This window comes from Scyliorhinus torazame, chromosome 21 (genome assembly GCF_047496885.1).
Source record: "Scyliorhinus torazame isolate Kashiwa2021f chromosome 21, sScyTor2.1, whole genome shotgun sequence".
Taxonomy (NCBI): domain Eukaryota; kingdom Metazoa; phylum Chordata; class Chondrichthyes; order Carcharhiniformes; family Scyliorhinidae; genus Scyliorhinus; species Scyliorhinus torazame.
In genome coordinates, this window is record NC_092727.1 from 3177365 (window position 1) to 3193898 (window position 16534).

Genomic DNA, 16534 nt, shown 5'->3' on the forward strand with positions numbered 1-16534 from the left:
TTCTGCAATTCATGGGCGTTATTCATTATGCACTTTCGAGAATTGGATCACATCGAACATTGGGGGGCGGGGGGGGGGGAGCTGGGAGTGTTGGAGGGAGAGGGACTGTATGTGTTAATGGTGACTATTGGTGATTCCTTTTTGTCATTTGTTTATGTTAACATGCGGGCTAATGTCTGGGGTTTGGTGGGAGGATGGGATCGTTGTTATTGATATGGAGATTGACATTGCATTCATTACTGATTATTGTTTATTGTTGGGTGTAAATTTGGGGGAAAATGTGAAAGAGGAGAATAAAAAATATTTTTTTAAAAAAGAATAGGGACTCAAGTGGGACCAAAGACAAACTTGCTGATATCGCTGACTTTCAAACTTGTCACAGCATGTTTTGTGTATACTCTAGTGATCTCCAAAACATACTAAAAGAACAGGCTGAATTTCATTTCTATGAGGAAAATGCAACAGAAATTATGAGTTTGTACAATATTGTCAAACACTCAGGGGAAACCCGTTTACATTTTTTCATTGATTTTTTAAAATGTAAGATCCCATGACTAAATTAAAATTATGGCCTCTAATAGGTAAATCAAGGATAGATGGGAGAGGCACTGGAAAATAAATGAGGCAAGTTTGTTCACTGACACCCATTCTGTTGTGGCCTCATCAGTGATTGCAGTATAGTGTTAGAAGGTACAGCCTCAGTGTACATTTTGGTCATTTCTGAAAAGCTAGGGTGCATGTTCATGCAGATAATTTTGTGATGTGGTGAGTCCAATACACCATGCTCACCATCTTGAACATTGGGGCAACTAGTGGTATATGGCAGTGCGTTCCCCAGGCGTAGTGTTATGGCTTTGCACAGCTCAACAAATGATCTCAAAGATGTAGTTAGAAGACACAAAGGGCATCTGTCCCAATTGGTAAATAAGGTAAATTCTAACTTTGGGATAGTACTTTGGGGCTAAGCTGAGAAGGACCAAAGGGCTCTTTGGTCTTTCTCCATCAACAGGAAAGCAGCTTAAATATTTGATCTATTAAACAAATTATTCCTTCATGCTTCAGAACTCCAAACCTGCAACATAAGAGCTTCCTTCGTCATGTGTGCAATAACCAGGCCAATAAACTGTGGCTAAAAGGAGAAGTTGTTGAAGGAAGCAAGGTTCTGACCTTAAACCCGTTATCAAGTCCATTGAAAGGCAGTCAGCCAGTTTTTTACTAAGACCCCACCCACGAGAACCTGAATTAAGTAGTTACTAATGGGAAAGTCTGCTGCAGCTGAAATCTAGCTTGTCATGGTGTGTTCACTTGTTCTGTGTTTGCTGAAGATGAATATCCATCTAATAGCTGACAAAAGAAAGACATTGGCCTGATTTTCTTTTTTACAGAATGTCAACTCGGGTGGAAAAGATGGCCACTAACTGTGCTGCTGGCTTTCCCGACAAATTTTTAAACAATCTGAAAAAGACATTCTGGAGGCGGCTCCCATGATGTTATGCTTGTATAGTCACCCTGCCAGCAACCTTGGTTCCTGACAGATTGGGCAACATTTCTAAACGGCTCCCCAACATAAAAAGAATAAAAATGTTAAGAATAACCCCCCACCATGGACACAAACCCAAACCCCTCCCACCTCCCGAACAGAAGATTCCCCTAACCCCCCAGCACTGAAGTGGCATGGCCAGGAAATTGCCCGGGTATGTCCCTCTCCCTACAGTCGGAAACCCGTGTCAGGCAACTTTCAGACGTGGGGGGGGGGGGGGGGGGGGGGGGGGGGAGTTTCCAGCAGGGAGGCCCGCTAATTATATTAAAATTAATTCAAATGGGGTTTCCATCATTGCAAGGTGGGGACCTTGTTCGGTCACTGGCGGGGGCAGAGACAATTGAGCAAGGAAATCCCACTAGTGTAAAAGTCATTTGGGACTCCACCTCGAAGCTCTCGCCCGCTGAAAACAGAGGCGGGAAATCCCCTCCTGATCATACATATAATGACTTTCATGACCATCAGAAGACCAAAATGCTTTAAAGCTAATTAAGTACTTTTGAAGTGTGATTGTTGTAAAGTAGGAAATGTGGCAAATACCTTTTTACAACACCCTGGGCTAGTGTGTGGTCAATTCCGGCCCCACATACCCAGAGGGCAGCACAGTAGCATTGCGGATAGCACAATTGCTTCATAGCTCCAGGGTTCCAGGTTCGATTCCGGCTTGGGTCACTGTCTGTGCGGAGTCTGCACATCCTCCCCGTGTGTGCGTGGGTTTCCTCCGGGTGCTCCGGTTTCCTCCCACAGCCCAAACATGTGCAGGTTAGATGGACTGGCCATGATAAATTGCCCTAAGTGTCCAAAATTGCCCTTAATGTTGGGTGGAGTTACTGGGTTATGGGGATAGGGTGGAGGTGTTGACCTTGGGTAGGGTGCTCTTTCCAAGAGCCGGTGCAGACTCGATGGGCCGAATGGCCTCCTTCTGCACTGTAAATTCTATGATAATAAAAAGGTCACAACACAACTGAATTAATCAATAATTCTTATAAAAATATCCAACCTCTTTGGCCCTTGGCTGCCCAATAATCACAGTCACCAAGGACGAGATTCACCGAAACCCCCCCCCCGCCGGGTCGGAGAATCGGCGGGAGCTGGCATGAATCCCTCCCCCACCGGTTGCCGAATTCTCCAGCACCGGATATTCAGCAGGGGCGGGAATCGCGCCGTGCCAGTCGGCGGCCACCCCCAGCGATTCTCCGGCCCGAAGTCCCGCTGCTAGAATGCCTGTCCCGCCGGCGAGAATCAAACCACCTCTCTTACCGGCAGGACTAGGCGGCGCGGGTGTGCTCCAGGGTCCTTGGGGGGGTGGGGGGGCGACGCGGGACGATCTGGCCCCGGGGGTGCCCCCATGGTGGCCTGGCCCGCGGTTGGGGCCCACCGATCCGCGGGCGGGCCTGTGCCGTGGGGGCACTCTTCCTTCCGCCTCAGCCACAGCCTTTACCATGGCCGACGCGTAAGAGACACCCCCCCCACTCACGCATGTGCGGGGATGACATCAGCAGCCGCTGGCGCTCCCGCACATGCGCGGATTTCCGCCAGCCGGCGAAGTCCTTTAGGCCCCGGCTGGTGTGGCGCCAAAGGCCTTCCATGCCAGCCGGTGGAGCGGAAACCACTCCGGCGCACGCCTAGCCCCTCACGGTGAGGGCTTGGCCCCTAAAGGTGCGGAGAACTCCATCCCACCGGGACCCCCCACCCCACCGGGTAGGGGAGAATCCCGGCCCTGGTTTGTAAATGTAAACACAATTACTGTCTATTTATAACAAGGACTATAATGAAACATGCAGTAAATAGAACTGGTTAACTATTAACTAATTCCTAATTGCACACACACACACACAAAGACAGACAAACACAAAGACAGACAAACACAAAGACAGACAAACACAAAGACAGACAAACACAAAGACAGACAAACACAAAGACAGACACACACAAAGACAGACACACACACACACACAAAGACAGACAAACACGGAGGTGGAAAGGGGTAAAAATAAGTGGAGGGAAAAAGAGTCTTTGTTTCAGATGATGGTTCTTTAGCACACTTTCTTCACAGTAAACTCACAGTTTAAAGTCTTTAATTTACAGCCTGTAAAGGTCTTCCTTGGAGATTTGTTCATTCAGGTTGTCTGTGGTTTAAAAATGCAGTACTCACAACTTTCCTGGAGAGGCGCCTTACATCAAACTTTGCTTTCAGTTCATAGTTTTGTCTTCAGGCCTCTGTCGTCTCAGGAATACAGCACCCACAGGCTTTCTGGAGAGAGAGAGAGACAGCCCTCACAGCAGCCTTCCGGAGAGAGTAAGCTGGATCTTTCCGGAGAGAGCTAGCTGGATCTTTTCACCGTACTGTGAGAATTAAAACTGAAACCAAATTGAAACCTTGGGACTCTGAAAAGCATCCCAGTGGAATAGGATCCAATCACCACCTGTTACCGGCAGAGCACAGCCTTTTGATCACCAGCCAATCAATCAAACCGAGTCTCAACTCTTCTTTCACTGGTGCTGACCAGTTTGTAACTTCAGTTTAAACCAGCACAACATAGCAGAATGATCTCTCCTGTAACTTCCGCATTCTTCTGCTTGCCTCAAAATGACATGTCCAATAATCATCCATGGATCAAAAATGTAACTGCAAATATAAAAGAAAGGAGGAATAAACAGGAAGGACACTGACAATGTACATAGCAAGCTCCCACATACAGCAATGTGGAAATGACTAGATCATTTGTTCCTGTGATGTTGGTTGTGGAATAAATATTGGCCAGAACACGAGGAATAACTTCCATGCTCTTCTTAAAAATAGTGCCATTGGATTTTTTACGTCCTCCTGAGAAGACCGAACAGGGTCTCCGTTTAATGTCATTTCAAAAACACAGCATTTTTGACAGTGCAGCACTCCTTCACCATTGCACTAGTGTGTCAGGCTATATTCTGTGCTCAAGTCATGGAATGGGACTTGAACGCAGCAATTTCAGACTCAAAAAGAAAGAATGCTACCCAGCAAGCCACAGCTAACACTTAAGGATAGCAGCTGTTAAAGGCATTAACTGGACACAGAGTATGAAAACTCATACATTCAAGGTTCAGTTTTGGATGTGGAGACACACAATTACAGTTAGAGTTCCACACTTAAAAATAATAGAGCCATGATTTGTGGGTAATGGCGGGTTCATATTATGTTTGGTGGTGATGGAAAAATTCATTTACACTTCTGTGGTGAGTTGTGTTCCTTGTGAGAGCCTGGTTTTACTTTTCACTTACAATTGTTTATGTGGTGACTGTTCTCCCGGGAAGTTAGCTAAGATGGATCACTTTGGGATTAAGGTGATCCCAAGGTGATATAGAAGATCCGAGTCCAGACAACTTTGTGTTTAATCTCATGGCTGAACTTCAGACCTTGCTTTTTGCCAAACTAAAATATCTACACTTGTTATGTCAATTGTTCACGTGGGAAGAGAATGAGCTTGAATTTCTCTGCCAAAATAGAGCTGCGTGGATATTTTTTCAGTGACTCAGTGTCAAGTTCTTGAGCATAATACTGGGTTTTCACATATGTCAGATACCAAGGTAGCCCAAAAACTCCAAACAGAGCGTGTCAATAAACTATTTTACTGTTTGGACATTGAACCAAACCCGATGCTTTTGTTAACCAACTTGATAAAGGTATGCTCCAGTAGATCAGGATTAGGTACCCTGGCTGTTTTTTGCCTTCCCAGCTCATGGGTATCCTTACTGGCTTAACTCAATGCAAATCATGGATTGTATCTGGATTTTTTCCACCCTATATTGCTCAGTAGCACACTGGAAGCTGTAATCACACAGTGAGCCATCAAGCATGCTGAAGATGGTTTGTATGCTGAAGGGTCAGGTTCCTGTTTTATATAAGGATTAAAAGTCACAGAGCTGACAAGTAATTGAGTTTCTCTTCCTTTCTGCTACCTTCTAACAGATCTGGATCCTATTGCATTGAAACCACAAGGACCGTATATTTTTAAGGCGGGTGACAAAAATAAAACTATACATTGTAGTGCGGAGGGGTCACAACAGACATCTGTGATTTGGAAAAAACACAAGGTAGGTGTAAAACCATAGAATGATTCTTGAAAGAACCTTTTGGGTTAATTTCCTCTTTGCATAATATTAAGTGGAATATTCCGATACATCGTACATGCCTTTGAATGAAATGAAATGAATGAATAAATGAAAATGAAATGAATGAAAATCGCTTATTGTCACAAGTAGGCTTCAAATGAAGTTACTGTGAAAAGCCCCTAGTCGCCACATTTCGGCGCCTGTTCAGGGAGGCTGTTACGGGAAGACTTTCCCACACTTGCTGTATATTAACCATCTCGTGATTGCTCCTTTAGAAGACAATCAGTCCTGAAAATGAGCTTCAACTACCAGTGGTCACATTTGGTGATTCTGGAACCTACACCTGTGAAGTTACAGCCCAGAACATTCCAAGCCTGTATCAACAAAAAACCATCAGCATTATAGTTAAAGGTATGAGAAGCCAATCAGTAAAATCACTCTGTGCATCCTGTTTGCTATTAATGTATTAAACATTGCTCTGATACATCACTCTTGATTGTAACATACATGATAAAAATCACAACCTCACTATAATAATGGTATCCCCCACACCTCTCACTGTAATACGCTGATGCACCCCACAGACCTCACAGTAGCACTTTGATACCCCACATTGCTCAGTGCAACACTCTTAATAAACCCCACATCTCTCACTGTAACATTGATACATCCACACTGCTCATTGTAACACTCTGAGATACCGCAAACTGCTCTGAGTCATTATGGCACAGAAAGATGCCATTCGGCCCATCGAATCCTTCATGAGTATTTTGTATCGGTATTCACCAGGGAGAAGGACATGACGGATGTTGAGGTCAGGAATAGGTGTGTGAACCCTCTTGAGAACGTCAATTTAACAAAGGAAGAATCTTACCATTAGCCCAGTACTCTGTCTTCCTGTTATTCCTTCCAAAATGAATCACCTCACACTTTTCTGCATTAAACTCCATTTACCACCTCTCAGCCCAGGGCTGCAGCTTATCTATGTCCCTCTGTAACTTGTAACATCCTTCCGCACTGTCCCCAACTCCACCAACTTAAGTGTCGGAGCCATGAGGTCATGTTGCAGCTGTACAAAACTCTGGTGCAGCCGCATTTGGAGTAATGCGTGCAATTCTGGTCGCCGCATTATAGGAAGGATGTAGAAGCATTGGAAAGGGTGCAGAGGAGATTTACCAGAATGTTGCCTGGTAACATCTATGAGGAAAGGCTGAGGGACTTGAGGCTGTTTTGGTTAGAGAGACGAAGGTTACGAGGTGATGGTGATGTCTAGCACGAGGGGACATAGCTTTAAATTGAGGGGAGGTTGATAAAAGACAGATGTCAGAGGTAGGTTCTTTAGTCAGAGAGTAGTAAGGGTGTGGAATGCCCTGCCTGCAACAGTAGTGGACTCGCCAACACTAAGGCCATTCAAATGGTCATTGGATAGACATATGGACGATAAGGGAATAGTGTAGATGGGCTTTGGAGAGTGGTTTCACAGGTCGGCGCAACATCGAGGGTCGAAGGGCCTGTACTGCGCTGTAATGTACTATGTTCTATGTTCCTCTTTGACTACAGGTGAGGTTCCAGAGGACTGGAGAATAGCCAATGTTGTTCCCTTATTTAAGAAAGGACGCAGGGATAATCCAACAAATTGTAGGCTGGTGAGCCTGACCTCAGTGGTTGGGAAGCTTTTGAAAAAGATACTGAGGGACAGGATATTTGCACATTTGGAGGAAAATGGATGACTTAGTGACAGGCAACAAGGTTTTGTTTGGAAAAGGTCATGTCTCACCAACTTGGTTGAGTTTTTTGACAAAACAAATTGATGAGGGAAGGGCTGTGGATGTAGTTTATATGGACTTTAGTAAAGCGTTTGACAATATCCCACATGGCAGACTGATACAAAAACTGAAATCACATTGGATTCGGGGTGGGCTGGCTAGATGGATACAGAACTGGCTTGGTTATAGAAGATAGAGAGTAGCTGTGAAAGGATGTTTTTCCAGTAATAATAATCTTTTACTGTCACAAGTAGGTTTACATTGACACTGCAATGAAGTTACTGTGAAAGACCCCTAGTCACCACTCTCAGGCGCCTGTTCGGGTATGCAGAGAGAGAATTCAGAATGTCCAATTCACCGAACAAGCACGTCTTTCGGGACTTGTGGGAGGAAACCGGAGCACCCGGAGGAAACCCACACAGACACAGGGAGAATGTGCAGACTCCACACAGACAGCGACCCAAGCCAGGAATCGAACCTGAGACCCTGGCACTGTGAAGCAACAGTGCTACCCACTGCTGCCTGAATGGAGATCTATAGGTAGTGGCGTTCCGCAGGGATCAGTATGTTGCTAATTGTGTTTCCCTTACTTTGGCTCTGGAGATGGCGGCCAATATGGTGGCCTTCATTAATTCTAATTACGTTCGCTCTAGAGTCGCCAGGTATCTTTCGATACCGCCACAAGGTTCAAAACCGAATACTGATCAAAGACTCGATACACCAGTTAGTAAGTTCAAACTCAATGCTCATTTATTTACACACAGTCAAATGTACTCATGCATAAAACTCTACAAACTAAACTATCACTATTACTAAAAGCCTATACTTAGCTTCGGGTGCCCACTCAGTCAGAGGAACAATGGCCGTTGTTCGGTTCTGAGGCTGTGGGGTCGAGTTGGTACAGAATAACAGTTAGGAGCGTCTGTCTTGTAGCATGCGCTGACCTTGGACTGACTTGTTGTGATGTTGCTGTTGGGCAGGTCTCTCCTTGGTGAGAGCCGGGGCCGCAAGAGAGCGATTCTCTCTTGGGAGATTCTTCTTATACCCAAAAGGGGCTTTGCGCGCTTTTGGGCAGGCCTTAAACCTGGCCCCAATTAATTGGGCCGTTTCCCAATCGTTCTCAGCGATTTCCTCTAATAGAGGGGTGGGTGCCCTGATTGCTGGACGTGTCCTAGGTGGCTGTTGGCCTGCTTTGTTCTGGTTTCCTCTGGCACCGGGGTGTCTGTCTTGGTATTGTTTACTTAAATGTTACCTTTTTGATCCCGGGGATGGCTCATTAGTATGGAAATGGTTTGCAGCAATCTTTGCAAAGTGTCCATTTTGTAATCGGGAAGTGGTCATCCCAGATGGTTACAAGTACTGGGACCTCTGTTGTTTGTAGTATATATAAATCATCTGGAGTAAAATGTTGGCGGTCTGATTAGTAAGTTTGCAGATGACACGAAGATTGGCGGAGTTGCTAATAGTGCCAAGGATTGTCAGAAGATACAACAGGATATGGATAGGTTGGAGGGTTGGGCATAGAAATGGCAAATGGAGTTTATAATCATATAATAATCATCATTATTATTGAAATGGATTTTGGATTTTGTTTATTGTCACGTGTACCAAGGCACAATGAGAAGTATTTTTCTACGAGCAGCTCAACAGATCATTAAGTACACGAAAAGAACAGGAAATAAAAGAAAATACGTAATAGGGCAACACAAGGTACACAATGTAACTACATAAGCACCGGCATCGGATGAATCATACAGGGTGTAGTGTTAATGAGGTCAGTCCATAAGAGGGTCATTTGGGAGTCTGGTAACAGCGGGGAAGAAGTTGTTTTTGAATTTGTTTGTGCGTGTTCTCAGACTTCTGTATCTCCTGCCCGATGGAAGAAGTTGGAACAGTGAGTAAGCCGGGTGGGAGGGATCTTTGATTATGCTGCCTGCTTATATCGACAGAGTACATTGACAGTGGTGCATCAACAAATAGTGATTGGTTACAGTGTGGAACAAGGCCAAACAAGAGCAGCATCAGGCGTCATGAATAGTGTTCTTACAGGGAATAGATCAGTCCGAGGGGGAGTCGTTGAGGAGTCTAGTAGCTGTGGGGAAGAAGCTGTTCCTCTGTCTGGATGTGCGGGTCTTCAGACTTTTGTATCTTCTGCCTGATGGAATGGTCTGGTGAGGGAAAACCTGGGTGGGAGGGGTCTCTGACAATGCTGTCTGCCTTCCTGAGGCAGCGCGAGGTGTATTACGGAATCAATGGGAGGGTGGTAAGCTTGTGTGATGCGTTGGGCTGAGTTCACCACACTCTGCAGTTTCTTGTGATCTTGGCCAAGCAGTTGCCATACCAGGCTGTGATGCAGCTGGATAGGATGCTCTCTATGGCACATCTGTAGAAGTTTGTGAGACTCAATGCAGACATGCCGAATTTCTTTAGCTTCTGTAGGAAGTAGAGATGTTGTTGGGCTTTCTTGACTGTTGTATCAATGTGAGTGGACCAGGACAGACTGTTGGTGATGGTGACCCCCAGGAACTTAAAACTATCGACCATCTCCACTTCGGAGCCATTGATGTAGGCAGGGGGGCGGCGGGGTCGTGCTACGCTTCCTGAAGTCGATGCTGAGTTCCTGGGTCTTTCCAGCATTTAGAGAGAGGTTGTTTTCGGTACACCATGCAACCAAGTGATCTATCTCCCTCCTGTAATCTGATTTGTCGTTGTTTGAGATACGGCCCACCACAGTCATATCATCTGCAAATTTATAGATTGAGTTGGAGTTAAATCTCGCCACACAGTTGTGTGTGTATAGGGACTACAATAGAGGACTGAGCACATGTCCTTGTGGGGCCCCAGTGTTGAGGACTATTGTGGAGCAGGTGCTGTTGCCTATCCTGACAGATTGCGGTCTGTTGGTGAGGAAGTCAAGGATCCAGCTGCACAGGGAGGGGTCAAGTCCAAGGTTGCAGAGTTTGGTTATTAGTCATGTTGTGATAATGGTGTTGAAGGCGGAGCTGTAGTCTATGAACAGCAGTCTTCCGTAGGTGTCCTTGTTGTCGAGGTGTTCGAGTGTTGATTGTAGGGCCAGAGAGATAGCATATGCTGTGGATCAGTTGCCGCGGTAGGTGAACTGCAATGGAGCAAGACCATCTGTGAGGCTGGCGTTGATCCGACTCACGACTAGCCGCTCAAAACATTTCATAATAACTGACGTCAGGGCCACCAGTCGGTAGTCGTTGAGGCAGGCTACCTTGTCTTCTTTGGTACTGGTATTATAGAACATGGGTCACACAGTGCAGAAGGAGGCCATTTGGCCCGTCGAGTCTGCACCGACCCACTTAAGCCCTCGCTTCCACTCTATCCCCGTTACCCAATAACCCCTTCTAACCTTTTTGGTCACTAAGGGGAATTTATCATGGCCAATCCACCTAACCTGCACGTCTTTGGACTGTGGGAGGAAACCGGAGCACCTGGAGGAAACCCATGCAGACACGGGGAGAACGTGCAGACTCCGCACAGACAGTGACCGAGTGCGGAATCGAACCTGGGACCCTGTGAAGCCACAGTGCTATCCACTTGTGCTACCGTGCTGCTATGGTGGTCTTCTTGAAGCAGGTAGGAACCTCGAGGCGGAGAAGTGAGGTGTTGAAAATATCTGCGAATACACTCGCCAGCTGGTCAGCGCAGGCTGAGTGCTCGCCCAGGGACTCCGTTGGGGCCCGTCGCTTTGCGCGGGTTTACTTTCAAGAAGGCAGCTCTTACCTCCAAGGGTGTAATAGTGGGTATGGGTGTGTCCAAGGCTGTTGGGGCGGGTGGCACTGATGTATTGGCGGACTGTTCAAAGCGGGCATTGAACTTGTTCAGTTCATCGGGAGGGATGCTCCTGCCCCAGATATTCTGCCTGGCCTTGCTTTGCAGCCAGTAGGATGGGGATTCTGGAGCAAAGCACTGAGCAGGGTGAACTCCACCTCCTCCTGTGCAAGGCTAAGCCTAATGCAGCTCAAAGTGGGGCACAGAGCACACCTGACCAGAACCCGAATGAGCAGGTTCTTCCCGGAGCTGGAGGACAAATGTGAGCGGTGCCAGAGGGGCCCGGCCAACCACACACACATAATTTGGGCTTGCCCCAAGCTTGCTGAGTTCTGGACAGCCTTCTCCGAGGCAATGTCCAGGGTTGTGGGGGTGATGGTGAAGCCATACCCAATAGTGGCAATCTTCGGGGTATCGGAGCAGCCAGAGTTACACATGGGGAAGGGGGCCAACGCCCTTGCTTTCGCTTCCCTAATCGCACGCCGGAGATCCTGCTCAGCTGGCGATCGGCAGCACCACCCAAAGCTGCAGACCGGCTCGCTGACCTCTCGGAATTTTGCCACGTGGAGAAGATTAAGTACGCCATCCAAGGGTTAGAGGAAGGCTTCCTGGAAATCCAGATATACCACATCCATTGGCTCCCCGTTATCCACCGCACTGGTAATGTCCTCAAAAAATTCCACTAAATTAGTTAAGCACGACCTGCCCTTTATGAACCCATGATGCGTCTGCCCGATGGAAATTGTCCCATTGGGCAGACGCAGCATGGGTTCATAAAGGGCAGGTCGTGCCTAACTAATTTAGTGGAATTTTTTGAGGACATTACCAGTGCGATAGATAACGGGGAGCCAATGGATGTGGTATATCTGGATCCAGAAAGCTATTGACAAGGTGCCACACAAAAGGTTGCTGCATAAGATAAAGATGCATGGCATTAAGGGAAAAGTAGTAGCATGGATAGAGGATTGGTTAATTAATAGAAAGCAAAGAGTGGGGATTAATGGGTGTTTCTCTGGTTGGCAATCTGGAGCTAGTGGTGTCCCTCAGTGATCAGTGTTGGGAATACAATTGTTCACAATTTACATAGATGATTTGGAGTTGGGGACCAAGGGCAATGTGGCAAAGTTTGCAGACGACACTAAGATGAGTGGTAAAGCAAAAAGTGCAGAGGATACTGGAAGCCTGCAGAGGGATTTGGATAGGCTAAGTGAATGGGCTAGGGTCTGGCAGATGGAATACAATGTTGACAAATGTGAGGTTATCCATTTTGGTAGGAATAACAGCAAAAGGGATTATTATTTAAATGATAAAATATTAAAACATGCTGCTGTGCAGAGAGACCTGGGTGTGCTAGTGCATGAGTCGCAAAAAGTTGGTTTACAGGTGCAACAGGTGATTAGAACATAGAACATAGAACATTACAGCGCAGTATAGGCCCTTCGGCCCTCGATGTTGCGCCGACCTGTGAACCCACTCTAAAGCCCATCTACACTATTCCCTTATCGTCCATATGTCTATCCAATCACCATTTGAATACCCTTAGTGTTGGCGAGTCCACTACTGTTGCAGGCAGGGCATTCCAGACCCTTACTACTCTCTGAGTAAAGAACCTACCTCTGATATCTGCCCTATATCTATCTCCCCTCAATTTAAAGCTATGTCCCCTCGTGCTAGACATCACCATCCGAGGAAAAGGCAAAGAAGGCAAATGGAATTTTGTCCTTCATTGCTAGAGGGATGGAGTTTAAGACTAGCGAGGTTATGCTGCAATTGTATAAGGTGTTAGTGAGGCCACAACTGGAGTATTATGTTCAGTTTTGGTCTCCTTACTTGAGAAAGGATGTACTGGCACTGGAGGGTGTGCAAAGGAGATTCACTAGGTTAATCCCTTGCTGAAGGGGTTGGATTTCGAGGAGAGGTTGAGTAGACTGGGACTGTACTTGTTGGAATTTAGAAGGATGGGGGGATCTTATAGAAACATATACAACTATGACGGGAATAGATAGGATAGATGCTGGAGGTTGTTTCCACTGGAGGGTGAAAGCAGAACTAGGGGGCATAGCCTCAAAATAAGGGGAAGTAGATTCAGGACTGAGTTTAGGAGGAACTCCTTCACCCAAAGGGTTGTGAATCTATGGAATTCCTTGCCCAGTGACGCAGTTGAGGCTCCTTCATTAAATGTTTTAAAGATAAAGATAGATAGTTTTTTTAAGAATAAAGGGATTAAGGGTTATGGTGTTCGGACCGGAAAGTGGAGCTGAGTCCACAAAAGGTCAGCCATGATCTCATTGAATGGCGGAGCAGGCTCGAGGGGCCAGATGGCCGACTCCTGCTCCTAGTTCTTATGTTCCTATGGATACTTGGGGGCAGTTCATCGGCCTGTTTCAAAACCTGTTCGAGGCCACCAACGAGGAGTAAGCCAGGAAAAAAAAAGATGATGAACCAAAGGACTGCGCAAACCGGGGGGACGGACGGACCACAAGAGAGGAGGAAGGGTGCTGAAACCAATGGGGGGTGGGTGGGGGGGGGGAGGAAGGGTGCTGAAACCAATGGGGCGTGGGGGGGAGGAAGGGTGCTGAAACCAATGGGGGGTGGGTGGGTGCTGAAACCAATGGGGGTGGGTGGGGGGGGGGAGGAAGGGTGCTGAAACCAATGGGGGGTGGGTGGGGGGGGAGGAAGGGTGCTGAAACCAATGGGGGGTGGGGGGGGAGAAGGGTGCTGAAACCAGTGGGGGGGGGGAAGGGTGCTGAAACCAGTGGGGGGGGGGGGGGAGAGAAGGGTGCTGAAACCAATGGGGGGTAGGTGGGGGGGTGGCGGAAGGGTGCTGAAACCTATGGGTGGTGGGTGGGGGGGGGCGGAAGGGTGCTGAAACCTATGGGTGGTGGGTGGGGGGGGGGAAGGGTGCTGAACCAATGGGGGGTGGGTTGTGGGGGGGGGGGGGGGGGAGGTTGGGGGGATATCATAAACCGATCCATAGGGCAGCAAATTTTTTTTTTGGTTAGTTAAATGAAGGACAAAACAAACCTCTCTGTAAAATAAAGCAAATTAGTGCGGCCAAGAAAAATGTAATGTATACCAGCAACAACAGTTTATAAATATGAGAAAAGCCAATAAAAAGATTTTCCAAAAAACGCTGGCCTGGCGTTTCCTGCTTTCTGTCACCCTCCCATTTTGAATAAAGGAATTATATTTGCTTTCTTTTCGAGATGTGTTAATTGGTACAACTAGGACCAGATCAGACTTTGTTGTAATGACTTTGGTCCAATTGCCTGCCGATATTCTAGGCTTACATATGTTGAATGATCAAGGTGGCAAAGTACTGGAGAGCAACTTGAACTAAGAAAATGTATTCCAGCAATGGGGCAGTGCCTTCAGAAAAGACATGAACAGCATGGTGACACAGTGATTAGCACTACATAGGGGATGGTTTAGCACAGTGGGCTAAATAGCTGGCTTGTAATGCAAAACAATGCCAGCAGCGGGGGTTCAATTCCCGTACCGGCCTCCCCGAACAGACGCTGGAATGTGGCGACTCGGGGCTTTTCACAGTAACTTCACTGAAGCCTACCTGTGGCAATACGCGATTGTTATTATATTATTATTAGCACTGCTGCCTCACAGCGCCAGGGACCCGGGTTCAATTCTAGCCTTGTGTGACGGTGTGTGTGGAGTTTGCACTTTCTCCCTGTGTCTGCGCAAGTTTCTTCCGGGTGCTCCGGTTGCCTCCCACGGTCCAAAAATGTGCAATTAGGTGGATTGGCTATGCTAAATTGCCCCTAAAAAGTCCAAAAAGTTAGGTTGAGTTTCTGGGTTATGGGGATAGGGTGGGGCATGGGTCTAGGTAGGGCACTCTTTTGGAAGGTCATTGCAGACTCAATGGACTGAATGCCGTTCTGCACTGCAGGGTTTCTATGGAGAATAAATACCTGGTGGAATATTGTTAGGTATTTGTGTAGCACCACTGGAATTGAACTCTTGTTTATCCTCCTGCAGGACCACCTGAAATAAACTGCATGGAGAAGAAATTCCACAAAAATGGACTTTACGTTAACCTGACTTGTATATTCAAAGGCAATCCAGCACCAAAGGTTACATGTAGTAGTGGAAAAAAGGCACTGGTAAGTAAATAGTTTGCTTTATATTATCCTATGTGGCACCATTTGATGAGAGTAACATGGAGAACAGAAGTGATTGGGAGGAGATATCAATCAACATTGATTATTCTAAAACACTGGATCCCAGAAAACGATTGCCAAACCAGTAATTCCCACAATCCCTGTTTCCTTTTTACCTAGTGCACTATCAGCTAGTGACAGATGTAGGATCCACCTTGTGGTTCTATGCAAGGGCCCTCACTTGAGACACCCAGAAAATTTGGCTCCATCACCGGTTAATTATTCCCTTATAAAAGCAGTTTAAAAGATGTCAGCTCTCTGATACGAATCAACATTGGGGTCCAAGGCATTTTATCATTGGGAGTCTTTTCAACTTATTTATTCTCTTGATAACTTTCTCAGTTTTCTACCATTGACATTTTTTATCGTTTCTGCTCCCTTTTTTTTCCTGTTGCAGTTCCTTTTCTCTCTGACTGGTTGTTTGCTCAGCCCAGACTGTTCTGTAAGATCTTGCTTCAGTTTATAGGAGGTACGGACTTGCCTGTGGGAATGGGCTTTCATGTTAAGATGCCAAATTACAATAGTCTATTTCTCATGTCTTCTGCTTTCTGTTCTCTCCTTCAATCTTTGTCTGTTTACCTGAGTTTGCCATTTGTTTCTCTATTCATTTCTCTCTTTCACGTACAAGAAAATAAACTAGGAGAAGTGGGACAGACAATCTCACGAGTCTACTCCACCATTTAATCAAACCAGGTTGAACTCTGGCCTATCCCGAAATCCTGCGGGGATGAACATCCATTGATCTCAGTCAGTCTGAGCATCCATAATCCCTCGATGGTAGAAAATTCCCAAGTTTTACAAATTTATAAGTGAAGAAATTTATCCTGATATCTACTAAAAGGCTTTCTCTGTGACTATGTCCATTAAGTTAGGTTCTCGAGTCAAGGGATACTCCTGTCACACCATTTAATAATTTTATACCTTCCAATGGGATCATTTCTTACTTTCTCAACTTCTTAAATATATGCCTATTCTATTCCATCTTACCTCACAGGTAAGTCCTCTCATCCCAAACATCAATTTAGTGGACCCTCATTGCAATCCCTCTACAGTAAGTATAGTGTGCCTTAGGTACAGAGACTAGATCTGTATGCAGAACTTCAGATATGGTCTCAACAAAGCCCTGTATAATTGTTGTATGATTTCTTTACCCCTCACTGCAA

The 16534-nt window shown here is 46.3% G+C and overlaps 1 protein-coding gene across 3 annotated transcripts in view; it reads left to right on the top strand.

Moving 5' to 3' along the window:
* The window catches only part of LOC140398106 (cell surface glycoprotein MUC18-like), a 340911-nt gene that overhangs the window by 264077 nt on the left and 60300 nt on the right, over nucleotides 1-16534 (top strand). For all 3 annotated transcript variants that reach the window (XM_072486362.1, XM_072486360.1, XM_072486361.1), the window contains exons 9-11: nucleotides 5490-5614; nucleotides 5908-6043; nucleotides 15190-15314. In XM_072486362.1, coding sequence (XP_072342463.1) covers nucleotides 5490-5614; nucleotides 5908-6043; nucleotides 15190-15314 — 386 coding nt within the window. The remainder of the gene's footprint in view (nucleotides 1-5489; nucleotides 5615-5907; nucleotides 6044-15189; nucleotides 15315-16534) is intronic.